The 13,413-nt window shown below is 37.5% G+C and overlaps 1 protein-coding gene across 6 annotated transcripts in view; it reads left to right on the top strand.

Moving 5' to 3' along the window:
• Positions 1-13,413, top strand: part of LOC150088181 (rho guanine nucleotide exchange factor 10-like protein) — a 465,691-nt gene that overhangs the window by 416,080 nt on the left and 36,198 nt on the right. For all 6 annotated transcript variants that reach the window (XM_090369366.1, XM_090369362.1, XM_090369365.1 and 3 more), the window contains 2 exons: positions 1,005-1,179; positions 8,710-9,054. In XM_090369366.1, the coding sequence (XP_090225492.1) occupies positions 1,005-1,179; positions 8,710-9,054 (520 nt within the window). The remainder of the gene's footprint in view (positions 1-1,004; positions 1,180-8,709; positions 9,055-13,413) is intronic.

Consider the following 13,413-nt stretch of genomic DNA (forward strand, 5'->3'; position numbering starts at 1 on the left):
TGGCTATATTCTCGATTGGTTTCTGTTTTTTAAGATTTGCCCCAAATAAACGGCTGCCCCAATTAACCGGTGGCCCAAATAACCGGAATCCACTGTAGTTATTTATTTTGTATATCTATACACATATGTACAGGGTAAGTTAAAATGCAATTTTCATGTACTGTACATTTCTGTTGGCTGTGCTCATAGGCATAATTTTAAAATAAATTAAAAACAGAAAATATCTGTAAAATGTTAATTAAGTAGAAATTAAAATGAAAAATCGAGTTTTCGGGAAATACTAAGGCTCGCCTGTACATTTCATATAAATCAGCTCACCAAATGTGGTTAAACCAAAAGGCTGAATATGTTTAGATCCTCAGTTTTATGTGCCTTAATAACATACCAAAAGTTTAAATGCAAGTATTACAGTTCCAGTCGGTTAATATAAAAATCAAAGTATCTTGTCGTTAATTGAATTGTGTCAAATAGAAATTTCAACTAACAGCTGTAAATTTAAGTGGAGAAAGATAAATTTTTTTAAAAAAAAAAAGTTGAAATTATTTTGTTAAAGTTAATACTTCTCGTATTTTCAAGTGATATTGCCCCTTTTTGACTGGCATCTGGGGCGGACTGGAGTGCCGCTCTCTCTTTTGCTACACCACTGCTGCAGGGTTACTTAGTATCAGTTTCTGTGATTTTAGTACACACAGAAAAAAAAAAAAAAAAAAACTACACGCTGTATACTGATTTCAATCTTAACAAAACATAATTGTAATTTATTCTTAATGTGATAGACCACTTTGATGACTGTTCAATTTTAATTGCTATTTCCTTAGAGGGTGGCAACACATGTCATGAGTGCACCTATAACTAGCACTAAACAATGAGTTCATTTAAATGTAGTTTATATGATATTAAATATTGCTTCAGTGATTGATAACTTGACATATGCCACAATTATAAAACCTCAATTTCTGAACATCTGCTTCTCTCTCCTTTTTTTTTTTTTTTTTTTCCTACAGAGAAATTATATAGTTCAGCATGAAAATGATGGGCATGCATTTCTTCTGGCACATTCAGGAATGGGACTGTGGATATCACTACGTAATTCTGCCACTATCTGTTTGTATCATACAGAGACATTCCGTCACTTGCAAGAAATTAATGTTGCTTCCAATGTTAATCGGTTGCTTTCTAGTAAGTAGTTATTTATGTTTATATATCTTTATACATATGTACAGGGTAAGTTAAAATGCAATTTCCATGTACTGTACATTTCTGTTGGCTGTGCTCATAGGCATAATTTTAAAATAAATGAAAATAAATTAAAAATGAATGAAGAAAAAAATGAAGGCAGTTGGTAAATAGTTGTGATGGTTACTGTATAGATCACCAGTTGTAAAAGGGGTGCCTCCGTAGCCAGGTGGGCAGGAGCAGCATTGCGTAGCACATGCTTCTTGATTAGACTGGGGTTCGAGCCCGTGATCACCAAATATGGAGGATGCTGAAAGTTCTCCGAACTTTCCGCATCCCCGCATATCCCCGGAGCAATGTGGCCTTAGTTGCTAATGCTCCTAAAAAAAAAAACAAATAACAATAACAGTTGTAAAAGTGAAAAGTGAGTAGGAAAAAATGAGCGATAATATAGACATCAGTATCAATATAGATTGAAAGAATTTCTAAAATCTTCAGATGACTATAGCAATAATCTGTTCTATATAACATGGAATTTCAAACCTTCATACCAATGAATGAAAAAGATTTAAAATTAATGTATGGTATCTAGTAATGTGCTAATAGTATAATTTGAATTTGTAACAGCATTAGTATGGAGGGTAGTCCTGATGTAAATAATTGTAATTTTTTTTATAATTTAAATTAGGTGATTCAACGTATGCCATAAAATTGTGAATTTATATTTAGATAAGGGGAGAGGGATGGAAAACCAAGCTATATGATGAAAAAAGATGAATAGCAAGTGACATTCATATTACAGTCTGCTTCTTATACATTCCATCAAGTTATAGCTTTCTGCATTCTGAAAAATTTCACTGGCCACCCTACACTACGAGATAATAATCACAGAGATAAGGAAGAAACTTAATTGTGCAATTTTTACATGGTAACAACCTCCTTGTTCTAGAAGGAGGTTGTTATCCACATTCTTTCCTTCTAGAATAAGTACCACAGTTTATTTTTTGCTACCTATTCAGTAACTCTATATTCTATTTTAAAGTGGAAGGTAAAGAAGTAACTACTATAAAAAGGGGGGGGGGCTTAGTTATCACAAGGAGGATTACAATGATCTTAGACATTTTAGTTCTTTTCAGTGGGACCGGATAGTAACTTTAACAAATATAAATCAGAAATTTTTAAGTAGGTTATTCATAATTGTTCTTTTTTATACCTTGAAATATCTTTTTTATAAAAAAGATATTTCAGGGTATAAACCAAAAAGGAATGACAAAAGAACTGATGACTTTTGTGGCAGAGAGGAAAGATGCATGGAAATGATAACAGACCCTGAATCTTAGAGTAAATATAAATTAATCTGTAATAAGTTAAATTACTGAGGGAGGAGGGGGTTAGTATGCTGATTGCAGGAAGTCCTTAACTAAGAGTAATAAGAACTTCTTTGCTAATGTTAGTAGTAAAAGGGAAGAAATCAACCATATTGGTCAACTTGACATCTGTGGTAAAGTCAATTGGTACCATTAGTCTATCTCAGCGGTTCCCAACCCAACCTTCTTTGACAGGTGAACGCCTTTCAACATAATATTTTTTTATCGAGAACCCCTTTCGACATAATATTTTTTTTATCGAGAACTCCTTTCAACATAATATTTTTAATACAAAACACTAAGCCTATATTCTCTGAAATCGTATAATTTTTCTGAATTTTTTTATAAAATGTTTCCAGTACTATGTTTTTATAAGCGACATTGCATAATAATAAAAATTATTATTCAGTCCAAACTAGATTTCCAACAGGCTGAGATTAGAAAACTTGCTTCTTGTCCAAATGGTAGCTTAGCATTCTCATCTCTTGCCAAAGCTATTGGCTGCAATTTTTGCCCATCTGTGTTCTCACCTCTGTGAAAACTAGATGGTTCTCTTGCCACATTAGCCAAAGATAAAGCTAACCTGCTAGCTTCCTATTTTTTTTCCAATTCATGTATTGATGGGAAGTGTTGACACGTTACCTTTGTGAATATGGCGACCCAACTGTGCGTTTTGTGTATTTTTTTTTTTTTTTTTTTTTTTTTTGCTGTTGCTACATAAGTTTGCTTCTCTGCATCATTTTCCTGTTACTAATACTAATAGCAAGGGAGTGAGTGTTTTCCAATACGAAGTGGATTACTCAACAAATCCCTTATTCAACCTGGCGAAAATCCACAGTGGCTCATTGAGAAAGCAGACTGGAAACCCTATGAAAGGTAGCTGCTCCCTTGACCCACAGAACCCTGTAGTCATCAGCTGATGAAACAATTCTCTACGACACAGATAAAATCTTTTATGCATCTGAGAAAGCATACTGAAGTCACCTCAGAAAGGTCCAGTACATCAAAAGTCTAATGGAGAATTTGGTGCTTAACTAAAGTTATAATTGTGCCCATGCAAGAGTATGCCAGATGCTGCAATAAAAGGCCACCTGGGTCTACTTCACCTCAACCAAAAATCAAGCAACCCTGTTACACAAAATTTGGAAGACAACCAGACAAATGAATGGTAAATACCAGAATTCTCTCTGCTTATCATGGAATGGGGAGGAGACAGCATATTGCCAATTCATCACAAATTTTCATTTTTGTTGAAACATCAGCAACAAAGTCTTGTATAACAGACTTCCAGAGCTACAAAACAAATTCAGAAAGACAAGTTAAATTCCTCTTCAAAAGGTGACAAACAATATAATATACCCTTTACTAGTCATTAGCTGGTAGAGCTCTCTCAATGTCGACTCAGTGCCATAGGCCCAAATAACATTTAACTGTTTGATGACATGAGAACTAAGTACTGAATCATTACATCTGCTTCACAGGCTGTTCATTCATCTGTTTTTTTAGAAGAAATGTTCCCCAAGCATTGGCATTAGTCTGATCTCCTTAAACTGAATTAAAATTCAACGAACCCTGCTCACTGCGAGGCTATCACCCTGCCAGTTGCCTATGCAAAATGCTCAGAAAGGCTGTAAACCATCAATTGATACAGTACCAGGAGGTTACAACCTCCTTCTTACCACACGATTCCTCAGGAAAAATAGAATGATATATTAGTAAGAATAGAGAATTCCATTCAAAAAGAACTTAATTCCTTAAATCCAAATGTAAAGATTTGCTTCAACAGCAAAAAATTATGATTTCACTTGGAAGTATGGCACAAATTATGCTGTCACGACTTCACAGACATCTTCCTGATCCTCATTCAGAACTTCTCAATGCATGTTCAGAGTGCACTTCAAAACCTTATTGTCCAAAGTCTTCTCACAGGAAGGAAGAGAGTGTTTGTCCCAGCTTTCTGTCCTTGATGCTTCTCTTCTTAACTGCAGTTAACGACACTGCCGAACAATTTCCAAACAGTTGATACTACATTATTTGTAGATGATTTCAGTATTTCACATTGTACAAAAAATGTGTACTATTGAGATACAGTGGCACAGGGCAATAACTATTGTCAGGTCATTGGCAGAAGTCAATGGGTTTCAACTTTGCCCTAAAAAAAAAAAAAAAAAAAGTATCCACATTTTGTAACCAATAAATCTTTCACCCAAATACAGAACTTTGACTTCACAGCTAGTTCATACCAGCACAGTTTTTAGGAATACTACTAGACTATAAAAAGGTAATGGTATTAGTATTGATAATGGAAATAATGTAAAGTCCTTTTTAGAACACATAAAACAACTAAGAACTCATTATCAGCAAAAATTAAATATAATTCAAAAATTAAATATAGTGCATAGGATCTAGTGGCATTGGTGGTTCTCACAACTCTTTTAGCATAGTGACATAGCGTTTGGTGTCAAGCAGCACTGTAAGTCTCCCCCAACTCAGTGTTTGTTGCTGCTCTGTGAAGTGTTCAGAACTTTGTGAAGAATCTGTGTAAAGTGAAGGTTGTGTCACTGATGTAGGTTTTGTTGTTCTTCTGGCTATTTAGCTATGAGGCCCCTGCTGGGACACCATATGTTGCCCATCACCACCACCACCACTTAGAGGTAGGCTAGGTAGTAGAAGGGGCTAAGTACTCTGGCTGGACCTGACACAGTCGTCTGAGCTTTCTATGTCAGGTCCAAAAAAAATGTTTGAAAGTGAGTACAGGGGAGATAGTATGAAAGGAGAGTAAAGCTAGGGAAATAGGATGGCAGCTATAGGGGAGACAGCCACCATAGAGATGGGTGAAGCCAAGGAAAGATAAAAGGGGTCAGTAGGGGAGATGGGAATCATAGAAATAAACAAAAGTACATAGGAAACAGTTTGCTCTATAAGTAGTCAATGGGCTTCCCATGCCCAAAAGCACTAGCAGACACACTGCAGGTGCAATCCCGTTGCAGGACAATATCAGTCCGGTGTTTGGTCACAGTCTAAGGTTAGTTGAAATTCAGTGTGTTTTGTCAAAATCATTCAAGTATATCCTGATAAAGAGGGGTCATTGTCTGAGGATCATTCATGTTCTATGAAGCTAGACGTTGGTGAAAGTGAAGACATGCTTTGTGAATTGGGATAAGGCATTATAGAGATCTTGGTTCAGTGTGAATTCATATTCTGTCCCATGGGGGAGAACATGCACAGTCAAAATCAGGTTAGCTCTGAAGTCATCATAGTTATTGCAATGATACAATACATGTTCCCAGTCTTGTGAACTTGAATATGAGAGATCTGTGCTCTGTCAGAAGTTCAGCAATGTGGAGGTCCAACGAATACAGTGAATAGAACTTGTGATTGCTGTGTGGAATAAAATGTTTAGTGGTGTTATCCCAGCATGACTGCCATAACTCTTAAAAGTTGTTGCTGATATTCGTCATTTCCTCTTGATATTATTAGATTGTATTATCAAATTGTATCCCAAGATGGTAAAAGGGAAAAGTGCCAACTAAGATATGGAGGACCTGAGCACTCACAGTGCAGCACACCCTGGAGATTGTGAGTAACATGGTTCTTTAGATTCTCTGCAGCTTGTTGGAATTTAATGTCAAGGTGCCTCAGTGGCACCAATCCCCAGCACCATAACAAATTATGTGTAACAAAACAGTTTTATAAAGCACTATGATGTTTTCCCTTTGAGATCTCAATCAGTGCGTGTAATGTTTTTGATTAGTGCAGTGTATTTCCTGATTTTATTGCTGAGATGGTTAAAATGAGCATGGAAAGTAAGTTTGCAGTCCATTTGAGCTCTGGGACAAAGTCTTATTGAAGCTGTCCCAACTTTGATGGTTGGGGTCTCCTAGGGTCAAGATTGCCTTTGTGGAGAATAATTTTTGTCTTTTCAGTAGAAATTGAGTTTGTTCCGCACAGTCCAAGAATACAGGAGCAAGACAACAGCATTAGCTCTACCTTTGAGAAGTGCCCTAGTGTTGGGCGGGACAGTCAGTATGAGATTATCTACAAATGCTATGTAGTCAGCCTGGCCCAAATCCATAGCAACAAATTCATCAAGCACGCTGTGGACCACAAAAATGGTCCAAGTACAGAGCCCTGGGACAGCCTCTGGTGACAGTTCTAGTGACTTGTTGAAAGATGGTATGACAGAAATCCTTTTTTCATGAAGGTAGATGCAGAGAAGAGGTTAGCAGAAAACTAGGGTTGATGGAGACATCTGATTATACATGGCCCAGACGTGGTCAAAAGCCCCACAGAAGTCTATAGAGATTGCCAAGAGGTATTTTTCTTCAGTCATGGAAACAGTGTAGGTGGCTGATGGCATCAGTTGTACTGTAGGCAGCCTTGCAATCATATTGCTTAGATGAGTCAAGGTTCTTTTAAGTATAGTGAGCTAACAAATAAGGTAAAAGAAGCTGCTCAAAAAGTTTTCCAAAGACAGAGACAATGGGACAATAGGATTTAGGCAGTTGTGGAGGTTTGTTCCAGCCCTTGAGGATCAAGTGGAAGTTTGTATTTTTCCATGGTGCACCTTATAGACCCTTATTGTTAACGAGTAAAAGTAATTCTGGCAGATGCCGGCAACTTTCTTTAAAATCTCAGCCTCTACCAAGTCTGCCCCAGGGCACTTATCATGCATCATGCAAGGCCTCTTTAAGCTCCTCCTTAGAGAATGGTGGCTCATGGAAGTTATTTATATATAGGTGATTGTCTGTACAGATGTCTTGTTGTTCATGGGTGATAGGCTGATTTTCGCCATGAAATGTTTGGGCATGATCCTCGAACTTGCACACTGCAGGCCTTGTGACATGGGCATTGTCTTGTTGAGAAAGTTCAGCCATTCCATGGTGATTAAATTTGAACCATGTTCTAGTCATCTATGGGAAGGTGCATTGACCTGCTGGAAGAGTCCATTGCCCTGCAGGTGCATGATCACCATGAAGGGATGCAGATGGTCTGCAAGGATAGACACATAGCCTGGACATTCAGAGATGCGTCTAGATGTACCAGAGGCCCCAATGTGTGCCAGTTGAACATGCTCCAGACCATTACCAACTGGCCATCTGCCGGAACAGTTTCTTGTTGACATGACTGGTGCATAGCTTCATACAGTTTCTGCCAGTTACGCACCCTCCTATCCACTCGAAATAACTGGAAAAGGGAATTGGACCATGTGACCTGTCGCCAATCATCCAAGGTCCAGTGCCGATGTTCTTTCGCCCAGTTGAGGTGTATAATCCTATGTCGTGGTGTTAGCAATGGGATTGTGGTGGGTTGGCGGCTCCCATAACCTATTCCGGCTAATGATCGCCTAATGGTCTTTGTGGAGACATTTCTGGCACCTCCCTCATTGAAATCGGTGGTGATTTGTGCCACTGTCACTCTCCAGTTAGCTGAAACAATGTGAGATAGACATTGGTAGCCACATTCATCCACCACCGTTCTCCGCCTATAGCGCTGTCCATGATGAGATATTCCTGATACACCCTTGATACTGCCGAATGGGAATAGTGCAATTTCTGTCCCACCTCTGCAATAGAGCAACTCGTGCAACGGGCACCCACTATCATCCCTCTTTCGAAGTCTGTTAACTCATGATGTTTATCCATACTGACATTGAATCATTGTCTACATGGATGCAGTGTCCTTATATACCTTCCAAGCAGTGGGTATATAGGGACACTGCATTTATCTTCTTCTGAAGACTGTGCCAAGTCTTCAGAACTTCAAAACTTTATATATAAAATTTAGAAAGGTGTTTCATTTTACTTTATTTTCAGGGTTGGTGTTTTGAATCCATTATGCACTTTTCCCAGGTTTTAAATGTGTAATAATTGCTCATTATTTACTAAAAATAAAATTTAAAAAATTCATAACTTTAGAATTTAAACATCACTGCTGATAACAATTATTTTATAAATTGTATTTTGTGGATATAATCTTTATCATATTGATTATGTAAATTATTGTTTTGTTAGGATCATTAATATTTTTCACATTTCCTCTAGATCAACATACCACACAATGAACACTTCAGTTTAATATTCTTAGATATGTAATTTTAAATTTATTCTTAAATATATATATACAATGTATATATTTTATAAAATAACAAAATTATTCTTTACAGCAAAACAGAAGGACCAGTCACCCAGGACAATCACCGTAACTTGCCTTTTGGCAAGCAGAGGCCTTCTTTGGGTAGGTACTAATGTTGGAGTGATACTAACAGTTCATCTGCCTCGTTTGGAAGGTGTTCCAATCATTACAGGCCGTACAAATGTTGCCTATCATGCTCATCAAGGACAGGTTTCGTTATTGCTTAGTTTACAACCTCGTAATGCCATGTCAGTTATTCCTTCATCATACATAGGCTTGGCACAGTCTTCAGAAGAAGATAAGTCTCAGACAACCAGTAGAATAACTCAGAAATCAGATTCTGCAATTCTCTCACCTCGTAGTAGTGGACCGCATGGTATGCAATTTTTTCCCCACCTTCTGTTACTGATTATTTACAAAGTAAATTAATGCTTGTAATTTGTCAGTATTACTGATAATGTGTAAATAATATCTACTATAATAAAAAAATCTCATATATTCAGCTTTAGATAAACATATTTGTTTAAAAATTTTTATAATTATACTTGTAAATTTTATTATTTTATGTGGTGACCAGATAAATGCGCACATGAAAAATGCCCACATGGAAAATTGCTCACACGGAAGAATGCTCACATTATTTTTAGTTTACAAAAAACAAATTATTTTATATTTCAAAAAGCAAATTATTTCATATTTCAAAATGTTGCATTTATATATTTTATTTCTACTTCTATACGATGTATTTTAATATAACTTTTGATTTTAATACAAAGTAGAATATTTGGATGTAAATGTTTGTAAGGGAAATTACAGGAAATAAAATTCTCTGGTTTTATTGCAACTAAAGCCTTTTATTTTATTTATAAAAATAAATTTTCTTTTCTCTCTCTTACATAGTGAACAGTCAACACTTTTTGGTTTTTTATCAACAAACAAACAAACAACTAATTCAGACATATTTCAGTGATGTATTTATTTGTCAAGGATTTGAATAGAATTTTCATTACTGTAATGTAAGTTAGCCAATCTCTGCAAGTATTTCAGTTTGTCTTCTACCTGCTCATATTCCTGCACAAAAGTGGCAACCAAGTCATGCAGTGCATCATACCTTCTCTTTTTCATCCGCTAGACTGACACTGGCTGTGCATTAGTCAGTGTCAATCTGTGGCAAGCCAGGTCCCTCTTCAGGCCATCAAACAAAAACCGCATGCTGAGATGACTGTAATGGAATAGGGAATTAAGTGCATTGGGAAATCCCTCACAGCAGTTTGTTGTTTTTGGTGACCTTTCAAGAGCTGCATCATGATGATTCCATATTCTTATTGGAAATTGGGGATCTCTACCTGCTGCACCGTCAGTGTATGTGGAAAAGAAGTACGTGAGCACTTCATTATAACTATCTTCATCTGGAAATGAAGATAGTTATAATGAGGCACACTCTTCAAAGACGCTCCTCACATCTTGGACTGGGACAAAGGCTAGTGCAGCAAGAGACTTCAGCTTGAGTTTTATTTTATATCAATTTCAAATTAAGTCTTCGAGCCAACATTGCTGAGTTTCCTGATGACACTCTGACACAGACAGAAATAGCACCCTTTGACCTCAGCGTGTGGAAAGGCAATCCTCACTGCATTCATGCAAGGCTTCTCAAAATCCACTAAAACCTTTTGAAGCACCAGATTTGGAACCAACAGCTTCATGATTTCAAACATTCTATTATAAGTATCCAAGTTCTTTTTCTGTAACAAAATGTAAATACATGGCAGATATAGGCGGATGAGTTTACCCACCTTGCCATGCCACGTATACAGTTGGTAAAACATGTTTGGAACTTTATCAAAGGTGCCATCTCCATAACTTTATCAAAGGTGCCATCTCCTTATCACCTAAAACCAGAGTTCTGTCTGGTTCATCCACACCTGAATCATGAAGTATCAGTTGATGGTACTTCTCAGGAATGTCAAAATTTATTGTTGTTGGATTAGGCAAATGGCTGTCTTTTCTGTGATTGAGATTTCTCGCAAGGGTGATTGTTTGTGCATATGGGCCAATACATTATTACTCAACTCTGACAACACATTCCCTATCACATTGCGAGGAGTAGAACTAACTACTCTCATGCATTGCCTCATTTTGCTTCTGTCAACTTTGGCTTCTGCCTTTTGAGGACAGGAATCATGACAATGTTCGGTTGGTTGTTGTGCTACGTTGCCATATTTTGTCTTCATAACTGAATGAAAACTGAGGGTGTAGCAGGTAGAGATCCCCAGTTTCCAATAAGAAAATGGAATCATCATGAAGCAGCTCTTGAACGGTCACCCAAAACTACAAACTGCTATGAGGGATTTCACAATGCACTTAATTCCTTATTCCACTGCAGTCATCGCAGCATGTGGAACTGAAGAGGGACCTGGCTTGCCACAGATTGACACTGGCTAATGCACAGGCAAGTCTGTCTAGAGATGAAAAAGAGAAGATATGATGCATTGCATGACTTGGTTGCCACTTTTGTGCAGGAATATGAGCAGGTAAAAGACAAAATTTATTTATTGTCAAATCCTTGACAATAAATAAGTCACTGAAATATATCAGAATTAGTTTTTGAGGAATTTTATTGTGGCTTAAACACAGAGCGTACAGATAAAGCAGAAATATATGAGCTTTCGGCTATATGGTAGCCTTCATCAGAATTAAAATACATGAATGGCAGTTGGAATGAAGATGTGCACTGCCAGGTGCGTGAGACGCGAGGTTTAATTGTTTGTTGACGTCTGTGGCTGTGACGCATGATGACGTGGCCAGCGCTTGTCCAATGACAGAACTACTGACTCTGTGATCGGGTTGACTTGGCAACCACTGTTCCTGTTTAAGGATTTATCCGAAGATTTTATATTTAATGATTCCAACCAGGTACGCTTTAGGTAATGGTGGGATCTGTCTACCACCACGACATCGCGGTGTGGGTCGATGTCGTGGTGGGTTGTCCAGACATGTTCGGCGATAGCTGAGTGTTCTATATCCGCTAAACGGATCGCTCTTTTGTGCTCCGAGAGACGTTTCTCGAGTCGACGTCCAGTCTCTCCGAAGTAGCAGCTAGTGCAGTCACGGCAAGAGATGCGGTAGACTAAACCGCTCTTTAGTTTAGTCTACCGCATCTCTTGCCGTGACTGCACTAGCTGCTACTTCGGAGAGACTGGACGTCGACTCGAGAAACGTCTCTCGGAGCACAAAAGAGCGATCCGTTTAGCGGATATAGAACACTCAGCTATCGCCGAACATGTCTGGACAACCCACCACGACATCGACCCACACCGCGATGTCGTGGTGGTAGACAGATCCCACCATTACCTAAAGCGTACCTGGTTGGAATCATTAAATATAAAATCTTCGGATAAATCCTTAAACAGGAACAGTGGTTGCCAAGTCAACCCGATCACAGAGTCAGTAGTTCTGTCATTGGACAAGCGCTGGCCACGTCATCATGCGTCACAGCCACAGACGTCAACAAACAATTAAACCTCGCGTCTCACGCACCTGGCAGTGCACATCTTCATTCCAACTGCCATTCATGTATTTTAATTCTGATGAAGGCTACCATATAGCCGAAAGCTCATATATTTCTGCTTTATCTGTACGCTCTGTGTTTAAGCCACAATAAAATTCCTCAATGAATCCAGAGCGCGTAGGCCTGTTTCGTTAGAATTAGTTTTTTGTTATAAAAAACCAAAAAGTGTTTTTTGTACACTAAAAATAATGTGAGCACTCTTCCGTGTACGCATTTTGCTATGTGAGCATTTCTCCATGTGAACAATTTTCTGTGTGGGTATTTTTCTTGTGAGCATTTATGATGCTTAAATTTCTTCTGGGTATGGGATTTCATTTTAATCTGTGCTAAGTGCATGGAGAATTGGTTGTCCCTATTTAGCTGTGCAGTTTTCATAATGGAGAAGGAGCAAGTAAGATAAAGTGGTAATGCCAAAAAAATTAAAATCTTCTGTCTGCTGGTATGTTCATTGAACATACCAGCAGACAGAAGTGTGGTTTGGTCAGAGCCAGCCAGTTTAGACCAAAAGATGGGGCTAGATGACTTTAAGGTGTCAAATGCTGGATAGAAAGATTTGAAGATTGCGCCCTCATTACTATATTAAGAGTAATAATTACAGTATTTCTCATTTTCTGGAGCATAATCAAAAGAATTGAGACCACATTTTTTTTTTCTCTCTTTAAATATATATGTTTAGTGGATGATCTGATAAGAAAACATAATTAACAAACATCAGCTAAGTATACTTTAATCTCTCTTACTTATCTCTAAGGATGGCCACTGCTCATAACTAAAGTTAAATCTAATTAACAGATGAAAGTTCTCAGAAAACATCACTTTGTGCAGTATATAAAGTTAACAATTTTGTTGGGTTCTTTTGTTGGTACAAAAAATGAATGTTTCATTAGTGGGTTCAGACTAGACCTTTCCTCCTTTTTTATTATAATTTTCTATCAGGCCCACCACTTGCTCTATTGTTTTTAAACAAATGGGATTCTTCAAGTAAATACATAGTAAAAGCATAAAATCAAAGACCTCTCTTTCATTTTTCGTGTGTACGTAAAGCTATCACTGGTAGAGAAAAACACTCCTAGTATTCTCAGAGTGATTTTTCAAAACAAGATGTTCTTCAGTAGCTTGGAATCTCTTCTTCAATAGAATATAGAGGAATAACAAAATTAGAGGGGG

The sequence above is a fragment of the Mastigoproctus giganteus genome, chromosome 3 (genome assembly GCF_048544385.1).
Source record: "Mastigoproctus giganteus isolate SK-2022 chromosome 3, ASM4854438v1, whole genome shotgun sequence".
Taxonomy (NCBI): Eukaryota; Metazoa; Arthropoda; class Arachnida; order Uropygi; family Thelyphonidae; genus Mastigoproctus; species Mastigoproctus giganteus.